Source organism: Lithobates pipiens, unplaced genomic scaffold (assembly GCF_037356315.1).
Source record: "Lithobates pipiens isolate NorthernLeopardFrog02 unplaced genomic scaffold, aLitPip1_a1.2 Scaffold_13, whole genome shotgun sequence".
NCBI classification, from domain to species: domain Eukaryota; kingdom Metazoa; phylum Chordata; class Amphibia; order Anura; family Ranidae; genus Lithobates; species Lithobates pipiens.
The window spans coordinates 11,215,606-11,232,555 of NW_027507718.1; the positions used below are offsets into that span (position 1 = coordinate 11,215,606).

Sequence of the window (16,950 nt, forward strand, 5' to 3'; positions counted from 1 at the left end):
TAAGAAACCGCAACCCACATGAAAAACCGCAAGCTGCTTGAGAACTGCAAATCGAAACCCAATCGCAAATAGCAAAACCACAAATTTAACGAGAAACCGTGCACTGCATGAGAAACGTGAATTGCATGAGAAAACGCAAATTTCATGAGAAACTGACGATGCAACAAAAAACCCCAGGCAGACATGGTCACTCCACCCACACAAACATGCACACACATGCTGGACAGACACAGAGCCAAACCCTCCTGGCAGTGACTCAATTCCCTCACCTCCGGCGGCACGAGGAGTATTCAACCCACCACCAATCAATGAGGCCCTGCCGTTCTGCCCCAAACATATAGATCTCCCTGCCAGACCAATCAACCCAACAAAAAACCACCCCTCACATCCCATGTGCACCGAACACATCCAAAGCATGCCACCCACTTGCACAAACCTCACTTGTGCAGCCACACCAAAGCCCCGAGACAGCCGCAGGGAGAAGCAGGGGGGTGGTAGGAGAAGCGGCTCCCTCGGGGACAGGAGCGTAACCCCCCCTCCCCTCTGCAGAAAACACCGGGAGAAGCAGGCGGGTGAATCCTCCCCCCGGCAGAAACACCCGGAGAAAAGGAGGCGGGCGGGAGAAGTGGCTCCCTCATGGACACAGGAGCTGCCAGGCAGACCAACCCCCCTCCGCCGGCAGAATGCAGGGAGAAGCGGGTGGATGGAAACAACGGGCGGGCGGGAGAAGCGGCCACCTCGCGGAGATGGACGAATCGCCTGGCGCCCGATTACCCCCCCTCTCCGGTGGAACCCCGGAAGAAGCGGGCGGCCGAAATCTCCTCCCAATGAGCAGAGTCGGCGGGGGCCGAAACACCCCCCCTACACGAGAGCCAGCGTCCAACGAGAGGAGGAGGAGACAGAGGAGGGCAGGCTTTATGCAGCCTGACTCCTCTTACAAACACAGGCTGACCTGCGGTCAGCCTTACACTTATTGAAAAGCTTAAAAAGCCTAATGGTAATGCACTTACAAGAAGGCAAAATAAAAATCTCATTGGTATGGTGTGCAAATGCCAGAGATACCTAGTCACGGCAGACATAGGTTAAACACCAAATCTCACCTGACCAGCATGTCAAAACATGCAGAGCTCTGCATTTTTATTACCATAGCATATGGGCAATTTCTTCCAATGTTTGCACAGTACCACTCACCTGGGTGTGTAATACTTATGTATGTGTTGCTGCATTACTAGATATAACTTATGTTTGGTAGGTTTTATCATACTTTTCTCTGTGAAGTGGCTTCTCTATTCATATTGGTTTTCTCAGTGGCGCAGTATTAAGGTCTTAGGTAATGTTAATTCTAGATTACGAACAGTAGTTTACAAGACTACTTTTGTGCTTTGTGCTTGTACTTTTAACTTTTGTGTGATGATTTCCGTAATGACCATTTGAAAATCAGACGTTGAGTTCACATCCGACAAAATTTTTTATAGCCTGCACATCCAGCTTTTGTCTGACGAAAAAGTGAAATTGGCTCTTGAAAGCACGGCACGAACGATCCGAAAATCCACAGACATTTCATCTTATGAATTTTTCCATCTGATTTTCGTATCATGTGTATGGGCCTTTAAGGTTTGATCTCATAGTATATGGTTTTGGTAAATCTGAAGACAAAAATCTGCAGAAAATCTAATAGTGTGTATGGGGTCTAGTGTTATCTGCAGAGAGTACCTCCCATTATCCTCCTGTGAACTGTGTTGGATTTATGGCTTTCTTTGCATCCAACAGTTTACTTTTACAATAACAGCAAACAAACGCTAGTCCACATTGTTAAAGTTTTGAACTTCAGGTTAAGCAGAGCAAGGTATATAACAGTGTGCACCGATGACTGACCCCCATGGCTGCATAATGGGAAATATGACAGTGTGCTGGAGGCATTGGCACAATGGGGAATTAAACAGGATCTGTGTTGGCAGGAGGGGTGGGGCATGGGATTGCGAGCAAGCATGTGCTGGATTGGGGGGGGGGGCTTAATTGGAGGCATAGAGATGATGGCTTGGGAAGGGGGAGTGGAATTGGAGGTCTGAATCATATCTAAGCCTCCAATTCCACCCCCCCTTCCCAATTCATCATACCTACGCCTCCAATCCCCCCCCCTCCCAATCCATCATACCTATTCCACCTCCCCCCCAGTCATCATACCTATGCCTCCATTCCCACCACCCATCCATGATACCTATTCCACCCCCCCAATCCATCATACCTATTCCACCCCCCCAATCCATCATACCGATGCCTCCAATTCCACCCCCCATCCATGATACCTATTCCACCCCCCCCCCCCCCCGCAATCCATCATACCTATTTCACCCCCAATTCATTATACCTATGCCTCCAATCCCACTCCCCCCAATCCATCATACCTATTCCACCCCCCCAATCCATCATACCTATTCCACCCCCAATTCATCACATCTATTCCACCCCCCCAATCTATTATACTTATGTCTCCAATTCCTCTCCCAAATCCATCATACCTATGCCTCCAATTCCACCCCCTCCCCCCATCTATCATACCGTATGATAGATTGGGGCTAGAGGTGGTGGAATTGCAGGAATAGGTATGATGGATAATTGGGGGGGTGGAATAGGTATGATGGATTGGGGGGGGGGGGGGATTGGAGGCATAGGTATGAAGGATTGGGGGGAATATTTAAAGCATAGATGCGCTGGATTGGAGTGGAGATTAAAATTGGTAAAGTTGTTATTAATATTTATTTTTGTAACTTAATCCTGAATAAAGCATTTAACAGTGTAATTTCATGAGATAATTTACGAGGGCGTGTTTAAAGGCGGGATTAGGGGCTTGCAGGGTAGGGTTTGTGTTGGGCAACTGGTGGCGAGTAACTATTAAGGCCTGGCTAGTAGCTCCGGACGTGAAATTTTGAGCCCTGATCTAGGATTCACATCATCTGCACTTTTTAATAGATATACTTTTAAAAATGCATTTAGTCCACAGCAGGTCAACTAATGCCATGTGGGCTATTGGAGGTAGTTAGCTAAAAAGGGCGCGTACAATCCAGCATAAAAATTGTAAACTTGCACCAGGTACAATACAAAAATACTGCTTTAGGTTTTAAAAATGATGTGTAAGCATGGACATAAATTTAAATACAAATACAGTAACATATACATTTAGAAATAACACCATTAATTTATTATTTCTAAGTTATACCTTTCACATGCCATTTTTATTCTGTATGTTCATCTTGTCTCAAATCAAGATAGCTTGGTGTAATGCTCTCACCCCCTCCTTTTCAAAGTAGCTGCATGGAAGGTTAATCCAGTGGAGTCACTTTTGAGAATTTCTGCGAATCCTAAAGATAGGCATGAGTATGTGCAGAGCGTTTTCATATTGTGCACTTGTTCTCCTAATCTTGGTTTTTGTTTCCTACAGTACAGTAAATATAGTCACCGCTGATATGTGTTATTATTTAACACCGATGCAGTCACAGTAAAAAACACATTATTATCACATATCTATTTATCAATAGAACGTACACACTTTGTCCTTCTTACATACCATTTAAAATTTTTTTTTTTTTTTGACAAAGTACTTTTTACGTTTATATCTCAGCATTTCAAAAATGTCCTATGTCTACTTAGCAGCTGAGATTGTTCCATCAGAGCTGTATCATTCAACATGGCACTTATGAATTACATTATATTTTTAGCGATATCTCTTCTAACCCAGTAACAAATGGAATACCAGACGAGAATATCAGATTAGTCTTTCTATTTTTTCATTGCAATATTTAAAAAAAAATCCTCTAGATAACACCATTGCAGTCTGATGTTAATGCACACCTAACTATACCTGTTTATTCATACTAGAAAATGTATAATTCTATTATTCCCCAATCTGCAGAAACTATGAATTTGAGAATATTACAAACCAATGCTAAAGATGTAATTTTGTTGTCAGTATGTGCATAAGATTGTGCAAAAAAAAAACACGACAAGTCGAGTTAATAACAAAAAGCTAAATTTTGGCCTCATCGGACCACAGCACTTTATCCCAATCCTTTTCTGAATCATTTAGATGTTCTTTGGCCTAACTGCACATGTGCCTTCTTGAGGAGGGGGACTCTAAGAACACCATCTCTACAGTCAAGCATGGAGGTGGAAACATTATGCTTTGGGGTTATTTCTCTGCTAAAAGGTACTGACTGACTTTGCTGCATTGAGGGGCCAATGGACGGGGCCATGTATTGTAAAATCTTGGATGAGAACCTTCTTCCCTCAGCCACTGACACTGAAGATGGGTCATGGATGGAGCTTTCAGCATGACAATAACCCAAAAAAACTGCCAAGGCAACAAAGGAGTGGCTCAACAAGAAGCACATTAAGGTCATAGAGTGGCCTAGCCAGTCTTCAGACCTTAAAACTATTGAAAATTTATGGAGGGAGATGGAACTTGGAGTTGCCGAGAACAGCCAAGAAACCTTAAGGATTTAGAGAAGATCTGTAAAGAAGAGTGGACCAAAATCCCTCTTGAGATGTGTGCAAACCTGGTGGTCACTAACTACAAGAAACATCTTACCTCTGTGCTTGCCAACAAGGGGGGTTTCTCCACCAACAAGTACTAAGCCATGTTTTGCTTGGGGATCAAATACTTATTTTATTCACTGAACTACAACTCAATTTATAGCATTTGTATCTTGTTTTTTTTTTCTGGATTTTACATTGATATTCTGTCTTTATTATTTAAAATACACATATGATAAAAATTATAGACCCTTCATTTCTTTGTAAGTGGGCAAATTCACAACATCTACAGGGGGTCAAATAATAATTTTTCCACTGTATATAAATGTAACTTACCTGTAACCCTACAATGTAATCAACAAAGAGTGCTAATTTTAAGTGAATTTACCCATAGCAACCAACGAGAATACATTGTGCTGAACCAGCACACAATGAACTATCATCAATTGTAATGTGATTTAATTTAAGAAGTAGCAAGGTGTATTTATGTAACACAATATTGCTTTTATCTTTAAGGTGACAGCACAGGCAACCTGTATAACTCTGACCGCAATGAGCGTCGACCGTTGCTATGTGACAGTATATCCACTGCAGTCACTACGACATCGCACTCCTCGCTTAGCCATGGCTGTTAGCCTGGGTATTTGGATAGGTAATTAAACCACCATTTATAATATGTACACATTTATTTTACGCATATAAATTGTATATATTAGCTTGGCTATCACTTTAGCTGGTAACATTGTGTTACATATTAAATGTGAGCAGATTTATTCAGTCTTGAATAACTATATAAGTATAAAAACATGATGGAAAATTTTGTGTGAGAAGTTTGAATATGAATATGTTTTTATGTATTGCCTCCCCTCTTTCATCTGAATAAAATGTTGACTTTTTCAGAATTGAGAGATTTAGGAGGAGAATTAAATTATTTTTAAAGTATAAGAGCAGCTTATGTATTCAACAGTTTTGTGTGTTACTGAAGCTGGCCATACATTATACAATTTTCTTGTTCAATATCCTTTAGATTTTCCTTCAGCTATGTAGTGCAGGGGTCTGCCTGGTTGCATACAAATTGAAAGTGTTTTGGTTTGACCTCATATTAGATGGTTTTGTTAAATCTAAAGGAAAATTGTATCATGTGTGGTGAGCCTTAGTTGTAAATGTCATGCTAAACCCGTGACTAGAGAAGAAATGTATTTTTTACACTAAACAATTACCTGCCTCCAGGTAGTTTTGTTAGACACTTGAATGGATGTTTATATGCCCATACACTGACTAATTATTCATGAAAGACCAATCTTCATGAATAGAATGAGCCTGTATTGGGCCAGTTTAGCCCCATTCAGATTTGGTAATTTAGGTATTGTGCAGAATCAGTGTGATTGTGCCCGCGATTCCAAAATGTGGTGCCATTTTGCTGCAAATTTTGCACTGCAAAAAAGTGTGTGAAATTGCCAAAATTTGTCCCTCAGCTTCTTTGGTGTATCAAATGTGCTTGGGAAAACCCATTCAAGTGAATGGGCTGCCTTATGCGCGACACACGAAAATGCCTGTGAATTGCGCTTTAAAAATTGCTAGTGGGAACCCATGTTACCGCTAAGCGATATGTGAACAGAGCCTTCAGATAAAGGTATTGGGAATAGAATGCTTCACTACTTTAATTGAGTGTATAACTTTTTTCAAATATAATACTTTTGTTAACTTTGTTCATGTCTACAAATCAAATAATAATAATACATTTTTAAAATTTGTTCCTATCAGAGCTACAGTGGCAACTTTGATTTCTTGCTACTGAGAAATTTAAATTGGAACTGAACACAAAAAGGGAAATAGTGAATAGCTAGAAATGAGAAATTGATGTGCCTAAGTCAGTGATGGCAAACCTTGGCACCCCCGATGTTTTTGGAACTACATTTCCCATGATTCTCAACTACACTGCAAAGTCCATGACCATCATGGGAAATGTAGTTCCAAAACATCTGGGGTGCCAAGGTCTATCACTGGCTTAAATCCTGCCCTAAAGCATCTACTTTTTGCCTGTAATTCATAATTCTTCCTATTGTCTATTTACTACTATGCCAACAGCCTTATAGTTGTGAATCTGCAGTGTGGGATTAAAATGTTCAACTTTTCACAAAAAATTAAAAGATGAACTAGCACTATATACCCTCTCCACCGCCCTGGTCCCTCCTCCCTTGCATTTACTACCGTGACTGATTAGTTATCACTACCAATGCAGTCGGTGCAGTGGTCCGGGTAATTAAAAGCCCTGTTCTTCTTCCCCTTTATTCCTTAGGGCTTCTGGGAAGGATCAGGGTGATTCTGTTTAGTCATTTGCTGACACATGACCACGTTGACCTATCAGAATAACTCTTTGTTTGTCCCAGAAGCCCTAAGGAAAGATGGAGAATAGGGCCGGGGCTTTTAAACCCTGAATCATGGCACTGGCTGTGTGGGCAGTGATAACTTGTTACCCATGGAGCGGAGGTAAGTGCAGCAGGGCCAAGAGTGGGAGGAGAGAATGTGAGTCTGTAGGGCAGTGGTTCTCAACTCCTGTCCTCAGGACCCACTAACAGGCCAGATTTTAGGTATTACCTTGGGGAGATGCAGACTAGAACACTGCAGTCACTGAGCAGCAAATGATACCACCTGTGATGTATTTCAGTTATCTTGCAAACCTGGTCTGTTAGTGGGTTCTAAGGACAGGAGTTGAAAACCACTGCTGTAGGGTGTTAGTTCGCCTTTCCTTTTTTTTGTGGACTTACACTTTAATGCATTTTCAGCAGACTGGATTGAAATTTGTAGACGCACTACAATGCTACTCATGTTTCTGCCTGTTCAAGGTTCTGATATTAGGAGGCAAAGCTCTAGTAAGCCCACTTGCAATAAAGAGGGCTATTCCTTTTTCCTTCACATGCCTTTCATTGAGCACAGCTTTACTTCCACTACAAAAGAGATTTTAAGTAGCTTAATTTTCTTTTAAAATTGCTAGTGATTAATTATTAGGTGTAGCAAATGGCCACTAAAACTATAGTTCAAATTCATCCCTATAGAGGAAGCTACATTAGCAGCATGTAGTAGCACTATTGCAATGGTTAGTCACATATAGTTGAAGCATTGTGTGATCATGCAATATTGATTATACTGCTTGTGTAGTTTCCTCCACAGGGAATTATTTTGTCCATCCATTTAGCACTCATATGCTACCCCTAGCAATATTTTGGTAGCACAACTGAACTATTAAATATCTGTGTAGCTCTAGCCTATTCAGGTGATCTCCAGTTAATTGGTAAATCTTTTAGTAGCAAAAGATTAAAATCACCAGCGTGACTTAGCCCTAATTTAACCACTTACAACCAGCAGATTTCTGTTGTGGTTTACTACAATGCTTTAATACAATGCTGTGAATATACTGTATTTATTGGTGTATAACACGCACCACAAGTTTAGGAGGGAATTAAAACTTTTAGGAGTCACGTTTAAGGAAAAAAAACTTACATTTAAATGCCCATCAATGCAGCCTTATCAGGAAAAAAAACTTTTAGGAGTCACGTTTAAGGAAAAAAAACTTACATTTAAATGCCCATCAATGCAGCCTTATCAGTGTCAGTGTAGCCTCGTCAGTGTCCATCTGCAGTCTTGTCCGTCATTGCAGTCTTGCCCAATGTCCATCTGCAGCCTTGCCTAGTGCCTTTGCAGCCTTGTCCAGTCTCTTTGCAGCCTTGTCCAGTCTTTTTGCAGCCTTGTCCAGTCTCTTTGCAGCATTGTCTCTTTGCAGCGGAGCCGAGATACACAAAGCCGAGCGTACTTCGGCTAGACTCGGCTCTGCTCACAGTCCCGCCCATCTCCACTGATTGCGAGATGAGAGGAACGGGTGCCGCTGACATACAGAAAGCTGAGTGTACTTCAGCTAGACTCGGCTCTGCTCACAGTCAGGGGTGGGACTGCGAGAGGAGTCTAGCTGAAATACACTCGGCTTTCTGTATGTCAGCACTCACTCCTCTCGCAATCAGTGGAGGTGGGCGTGACTGCGAGAGGACTTGACTAAAGCCGAGTGTACTTCGGCTTTGTGTATCTCAGCTCCGCTCGCTTCTTTCCTCACAATCAGCGGGAGATCAGTGGGGATTGGCGTATAACACGCACCCATGATTTTCCCCTGATTTTAAGGGGGAAAAAGTGCATGTTATACGCCGATAAATACGGTACTTAAAATGTATTACCAATTACCAGTTTACCAATCATTCAATCTAATAGTTGCATAAGTTAGATTTTTCAGGCATTTTTTTCCCTTTATTTGCCCTGTGATCCTGCCAGTAAGACACTTGCTGTTTTATAGTGACAATGCTCATTCACTGTACATTTATATAGAAGCAGTGTTGTCACCCTAGGCTGCTCTCTCCTGATTTAGACTACAAGCTGATGTCCAAGCTGACAATCATAATTGAACAACTAAATGGAGGGACCTAATGCCCTCTCTGCATACAAGGATTTTGGTTAAAAAAAGACAGTAAGCAAGTAAAAAAAAAAAACAGTGCTCATCCTCTGTATAGTAAAATGTCATGGAAATTACCCTGTATAAAACAATTTTTTTCTTCTTCTTTTACAATAGATTTTAATTGTTTTCAAAAAGTGTGACAAAACAAGAAAAATGAACACACAGTGTCAACAATAATGACAGAAGAACAAATATTTAAGGCTGAGGACCTGCTCAATATTTAGTCCAAAATTTCCAATATTTGTCAAAGGATGAGCATGACAGGCAGTTGATAGCTAGTAGACGTTCAAAGGTGTAGTTTCGTTGAACTAGTGACTTTACCTCCAATATGTTAACAGTCTTATTACCCTTCCAATTTTGGAGCACTAGTATGTGAGCAGCCAATAGCACGTGTGAAATAACAGGTCTGAAATTTGAGGAGAATTGCTCAATACCAATATGGAGTATTGCAAGTTCAGGGTTGAGCTGTGTTATGCCGCGTACACACGAGCGGACTGTATGGCGTACTTAGTCCGTTGAAACACATTTCAGCGGACAATCCGCTCGTGTGTGGGCTTCAGCTGACTTTTTCAGCGTGCAGTCCGGAGTACTAAGAATTTCGTTTTTTTCGAAATTCTGTCCGTCGTACTTTGGTTTCAGCGGACAGTACGGTCGTCAGTATGCTAGTTCAACGGACTAAGAATGGCGCATGCCCAGAAAGGATTTACACGGCGGAAGGGTGCTGTGCTGTGTCTTGGACTTCCTATTTCTAGTCCCGTCGTACGTGCTGTACACGTCATCGCGCAAGCTTTCAACGGACTGTTTGTGCATCCGTGTGTGGTCAAGTCCGTTCAGTGGAAAGTACGACGGACTGTCCGTCGGATTGTATGACGAACTAAGTACGCCATACAATCCGCTCGTGTGTACGCGGCATTATACATCCTGTGGTTGAGGAAATTAGTTGGCATCCCCAAAAGGCGTGTAGAAGGTGCCCTGTCTGGCCACAATTGCTCCAACACAGAGGAGACATGTCAGGAAATATTTTTGCTAGTCTATGGGGAGCGTAATGCCATCTATTGTAGATCCTAAGCATAATTTCCCAATGGCTAAAACAGTGGGAAGCTTTGGAGATTCCCCTGAAAGCCGACTTCCACTGGTCTGCTGTAAAAGCAAGGTTTAAATTTAATTCCCACTAGGTGAGGGCAGCTGATGCATGCGTGTTTTTAATATGTTCCAGTGCGTTTTTGGTGTGTTTTACAGTCCAGTGCAGGAAAAAATGCAGCATGTTCTACATTTTTTTCTGAAACTGGAACACACTGGAACTGTAAGCCACTGAAAACCATATAAGCTACTTTCCATGCGTTTTTGATGCAGAAAAAAATGCACTGGACTGTATGTGGTGTGAACTGGCCCATATTGGTATTGATATCCTAAAGTATTGATGTGGATGTTAATAATGTGGTTCCTGGACAGCTGGCGTCTACACCCAAAATGATCTTCACGTCTCCTTGGCTTGTAGTATAATGTAACAAAAATGGAAATTTAACGGTCACACCACTGCTAAGAGGTCCAGATACAACTTCATTCCAATAGAGTTCAGGGGGACAATCCAAAGAGTAATCAACGTTCCATATCTCCATATCGGTACAACATACCCTCCTCAGTGTTAAAACCAAATACCAATTAGCCCATGGTAATGTATGTATAAAAATAAAAAATTAATGGCAGGTTCCACTGAATAAATAATCAGATACAAGAGCCTCAATTTCAGTTCAATTGGATAAAAAACTGAAATAACAAAAATAATAATACATATATGATAAAATATGAACCTGATGAGAATAAATATTAGTAAAACATATCCAAATTGTAATAGGTTTATAACTCAAGCCATACACTATACCAGGGGTCTTCAAACTATGGCCCTCCAGATGTTCAGGAACTACAATTCCCATCATGCCTAGTCATATCTGTGAATGTCAGAGTCTTACAATGCCTCATGGGATGTGTAGTTCCACAACAGCTAGAGGGCCGTAGTTTGAGGATCCTTGCACTATACAGTCTGATTATACAATCTCTAAACAATCTCCTCCAGCCTATCCAACCTCATACATCAGATTCCCACCCACTATCTAAGGTGCACTGTGATAGCTTTGTTTTTTCTAGCCCCGATGAAGATTTAAATTTTTGATCCCCAAAGTGCATTGGTTACACTTTTGATTGTCCCCTAACTTTTATTGGAATAAAGTTGTATTTGGACCTCCTAGGATTGATGTGGCACATTCATTTTCATTTTTGTAAATTTACAAATCTTTTCTTTTTTTAGCAATGCAATCCCGATAGCAAATTTGTCATACAGTTTGTTGGCCTTTTTTGTGTCTCTTATCAGCATTGAACTTAGACTGGACAGGTTTGCGTAAAGTATACAATAACAAGTGTGCCAGCTAAACCATGACATGCCTAAACTAAAAAAGAGAATTTGCAAAAATCCTCCAGGTTCTGTACATGGGGGCTAAGGGTATCATACTGTTCATGTGCATATCTGTGTTCGCATGTTCAGAAGTTCAAGCGTTAGCCAGTGTACAGTACCCATATACTACTACTTAATAGTTCCAATGATAAAGAATTGTACATTTGCTGCCTTTTTCCTATGACAGCATAGAATATGAGATTTTTTGGTATGCCTATTTCAATCTTCAGCAAGTTAGTAATTTTTAGGTAAAAAGTTAGAAGCACCAGAATTGCACCACATTGACCATTAGCATACAATCAGCAATGCATGTGCACCATATTGTCTTATCCCTGTTTTTGTTTATTTGCTTTAATATATCAGCCCCCATGAGTATTTGCTTTACTAAATCAGCCCCTGTGAGTTGTTAAAATGGCTGCTTCCTCTCTGTGTTATGTTTCTAATTGCAGCAGGACAGGTGACCTTGTATAATTATATTTTACTCTTTGCTTCATTTGATGGGGTTTTTAAGATCTATAATTTTTTTCCAATTATCGTGATACAGTTGTAGTAATTTAAAAGTGCGTGCTCTGGGTGGGATTGTAGAATTTGATCTATAATTTTAAAGGTCATTTCAGTGGGAACAAATTGCATTGCTATTTTTTTCATTCAACACAGTTACTCTATACTTTAAATAGCAACGTTGGCCAACAAATCAAGATAGTAATTTCAGTTGTGTTTTTAAAGCAAGAGACATTTAAAAAAAATGAAGACATGGTTATGATTTTTTTCTACACCATTTCTTATCTCTGATACTGATACAGTATTATTCAGTATATGCCTGTGTGTATATATGTGTGTGTATATATACAGTATCTCACAAAAGTGAGTACACCCCTCACATTTTTGTAAATATATTATATCTTTTCATGTGACAACACTAAAGAAACATTTTGCTACAATGTAAATTAGTGAGTGTACAGCTTGTATAACAGTGTAAATTTGCTGTCCGCTCAAAATATCTTAACACACAGTCATTAATGTCTAAATTGCTGGCAAAAAAAGTGAGTACACCCCTAAGTGTAAATGGGCCCAATGTATCAATATTTTGTGTGGCCACCAGCTCCGTGATGTTGTCATGGAGAAGTGGAAGAGGACTCCAGTGGCAACCTGTGATGCTCTGGGGAACTCTATGCCCAAGAGGGTTAAGGCAGTGCTAAAAAATAATGGGGGCCCCACAAAATATTGGCACTTTGGGCCCAATTCGGACTTTTTCACTTAGAGGTGTACTCACTTTTGTTGCCAGTGGTTTAGACATTAATGGCTGTGTGTTGAGTTATTTTGAGGGGACAGCAATTTTACCCTGTTATACAAGCTGTACACTCACTACTTTACATTGTAGTAAAGTGTCATTTCTTCGGTGTTGTCAAATGAAAAGATATAATAAAATATTTACAAAAATGTGAGGGGTGTACACACTTTTGTGAGATACTGTATATTTATATATTGTGAGGGGTTAGCTCGGCAGCGGGTGTGTGTGACCCCCTGGATGGGTTCACAACACAAAGTCAGGCACAGCAGACAGCGGTGTAGGTTCAAAAAACAAAAGATCCGGTTTATTTAGGCTACATGCAGTGATACATATAACAGCCAAACAAAATAAAACAAGAAAATAAATCCTGGTCAGCTTGACCTCTAACTACACACGTAGACTCCCTGTCTAACAACTGGGTGCAGCCTTGTGCTGCCCCAGTCCCTGTCTCTATTGTAGGGGTTTGCCACACAGGCGTTAACTCACCGCACAGAACAGATCTCAGACTCCCCAGTCTATACACACAAAACTGGTTCCAGGATGGAGCATCTCCCTAAGCATGCTGGGGTTTTTTGTAGAGGTCTTAATGAGCCCACTTACTTCAGCTGGGCTCATTAACTCTTCCCCTCTAATTGTAAAAGTCTGCATAAAGCCTGAATCTAGGACACACATATTTACCATCCTGGATACAACCAGGTGACTTTACCTGCCTGCTGCCACATACCCCCCCCTCTTGTTTCAACCTTGGGGTTGTAACACCAGCAGTCAGACACGCATGTATCCGAGACAAAGCATCCACATTCCCCATTTTAACACCAGGGCGATGCTTAACTGTAAAGTTAAATTCCTGTAGGGCCAGGAACCACCTATTTACCCTTCTATTGGTCTCCTTGTTCTGAGCCATCCACTTTAAAGGAGCGTGATCAGTCACCAGGTCAAAGTGCCTACCTAGCAGATAGTACCGAAGGGAATCTAGAGCCCACTTCACTGCTAAACATTCCTTCTCAATCGTGGAGTAATTTACCTCATGGGAATTTAACTTCCTGCTGAGGTAAATGACTGGGTGCTCTTCCCCGTTCCAGACCTGGGATAACACTGCTCCTAACCCAACGTCTGATGCATCAGTTTGTACAACAAAGTTCTTAGAGAAGTCTGGTGAGTACAACACTGGCTGGCTACATAAGGCTGTTTTTAAGGACTGAAATGCTTCCTCAGCCTCTGGGGACCATTTAACCATGACAGACTCTTTCCCTTTTGTCAGGTTGGTGAGGGGCACAGCCTGAGAAGCAAAATGGGGAATGAATCGTCGATAATAGCCAGCGATTCCCAGAAAGGCTCGTACCTGTTTCTTGCTGTTGGGACGTGGCCAACTCTGTATGGCCTCGACTTTATTGACTTGGGGTTTTATCACCCCCCTCCCAATAGTGTACCCAAGATATTTGGCCTCCTCCTGTCCAATGGTACACTTCTTTGGATTGGCCGTAAACCCAGCTTCCCGGATAGAGTCTAGGACTGCTTGTACTTTTGGCAAATGTGAGACCCAGTCTGTGCTATGGATAATCACATCATCCAGGTAAGCTGCAGCATATTTCTGATGGGGCCTCAGAATCTTATCCATTTTCCGCTGGAATGTTGCCGGTGCATTCTGTAACCCAAACGGCATTCTCTTATATTGGAATGCCCCATCTGGGGTTACAAACGCAGTTTTCTCCTTGGCCGACTCGGCCAGGGGAATTTGCCAATACCCTTTGGTGAGATCAAGAGTTGTCATATATCGGGCTGTTCCCAGCCGGTCAATCAACTCATCTATACGCGGCATGGGGTAGGTGTCAAATTTTGTAACTTTATTTAATTGTCGAAAATCGTTACAAAACCGCCAGCTCCCATCAGGTTTGGGCACTAGTACGATAGGACTGGACCAGTCACTCTGGGACTCCTCTATCACACCCAAATCCAACATCCTTTGAACCTCCCCACGTATTGCCTCCCGTCGGGCCTCTGGTATTCTATAAGGTTTTAGTTTTACCCTTTCTCCTGGCGGGGTGATAATGTCATGCTCTACGCCAGATGTTTGTCCCGGAAGCTCAGAGAAAATCTCTTTGTTACGAAGTACAAACTCTTTAACCTCCTGTTGTTGGGCTTTCGATAAGGTGTCTGCTATTCCAACCTCAGGAACTAAGCAATCAGGCTGTACTTGTGACAAAGTCTCTGCGACTAGGGATTCCCTATCCCTCCAGGCTTTCAGCAGATTGACGTGATAGATCTGCTCCGGCTTTCGCCTTCCTGGCTGTCTAACCCTGTAGTTCACCTCACTAATTTTTTCAATTACTTCATATGGACCTTGCCATTTGGCCAGAAATTAGCTTTCAACCGTAGGGACTAGCACCAAGACCCTATCCCCCGGGGAAAAAGTACGTGTCTTGGCCCCACGGTTGTACACTCTCTGCTGTGCTAACTGCGCTTGGGTTAAATGTTCCTTTACAATTGGCATTACCTGTGCAATTCTATCTTGCATCAGGGCAACATGCTCAATCACACTCCTGTGAGGAGAACTCTCATTTTCCCAAGTTTCCTTGGCGATATCCAGCAGCCCTCTTGGGTGTCTCCCATAGAGCAACTCGAAGGGTGAGAAACCCGTAGAGGATTGGGGTACCTCCCTAATGGCAAACATCAGATAGGGTATTAGACAATCCCAATTCTTTCCATCTCTATCCACCACCTTCTTTAACATTTGTTTTAGGGTTTTGTTGAATCTTTCAACCAACCCATCTGTTTGGGGGTGATACACAGATGTACGCAATTGCTTCACTTTGTACAACTTGCATAATTCTTTCATAACCCGGGACATAAAGGGTGTACCTTGGTCCGTAAGCAGTTCCTTACAAATACCCACGCGGCTAAAAACAAGAGATAGCTCTTTGGCTATGGTTTTGGCCGAGGTATTTCGAAGAGGAATTGCTTCCGGATAACGGGTGGCATAGTCCAATATAACCAAAATGTACTGATGCCCCCTAGCGGACTTCATTATCGGACCTACCAAATCCATTGCGATCCTTTCAAAGGGGACCTCAATGATAGGAAGAGGTACCAGCGGGTTACGGAAATGTGGCATAGGTGCCGACTTCTGACACACAGGGCAGGAGGAACAATAATTTTCTGTTTCCTTCATGACCCCAGGCCAATAGAATCTCTGCAGTACCCTCTCTCTGGTTTTTTCGGTCCCCAGATGACCTCCCAGAATGTGCCCATGGGCCAATTCTAACACCAACTTCCTGTAAGGTTTGGGCACCACAAGTTGCTCAATGGTTTCTTCTGCCCTTTGAGCCACTCGATACAGCAGGTCCCTTTCCACAGTGAAGTACGGGTAAGTGCAAGTCTTATCTGGGTTCACTAACTCGCCATCTATTTTCACCACATTTTCCCGTGCCTTTATTAGGGTGGGGTCTTTTAACTGTTCTGTGGCAAAATTTTCCCTGTGAACCTCAAGGTCCGAAAACTCCACAGACGGCATGTTTTCAACTGAGGATGTTGGCTCCTCCCCAGTTTCTCGAGTTTCCCCCGCCAATACCGACAAGGGAAATTCAGGAGAGTCCTCACCACTCCCAGAGGAATTCTGGTCATCTTCCTGGTCTATAGGGGCACCAGTGGGGGGCTCAGGACAATCCCAGAGTTCCCAGAATTTTGGAAAATCCCTTCCCACAATAGCATCATGTGGTAAGTGAGACACTAACCCCACCTGATGAGAGAGGTTATCTTTGGGGGTCTCAAAAAACACTGAAGTTACAGGATACTCTCGGGTGTCCCCATGCACACAAATAACAGCCACCCTGTTCTTCCCAGAGACCTCTGTAGTAACTAATTCAGCTTTTATCAATGTTACCAGGCTACCTGAATCTAGCAACACATCAACATGCCTACCATTAATACACATTTTACATAAATGTCTCTCAGGTCCCCGAATGGCAGTGCATGCAACTGTCGCAAACAGCGACTGACGTCTCTCCCTTATAAGGTCACATTGCATAGGCTCATCCACAACTGGGCAATTGGCTGCAATATGTCCCTCTTGCCGGCAGCGGTAGCAAATAATATTTTTCGCTGCCTCTTGCAGCATGGGCTTCCTGGGCTTCTCCCGCCAGACCTTAGGTAGAACTCCCACCCTCTCACTCTCTCCACCCTCAC

The 16,950-nt window shown here is 42.3% G+C and overlaps 1 protein-coding gene across 1 annotated transcript in view; it reads left to right on the forward strand.

The window, feature by feature from the left end:
* The window catches only part of LOC143973935 (G-protein coupled receptor 54-like), a 145,902-nt gene that overhangs the window by 113,663 nt on the left and 15,289 nt on the right, over positions 1–16,950 (forward strand). The window contains exon 3 of the mRNA XM_077474832.1: positions 5,047–5,182. Within this exon, the coding sequence (XP_077330958.1) occupies positions 5,047–5,182 (136 nt within the window). The remainder of the gene's footprint in view (positions 1–5,046; positions 5,183–16,950) is intronic.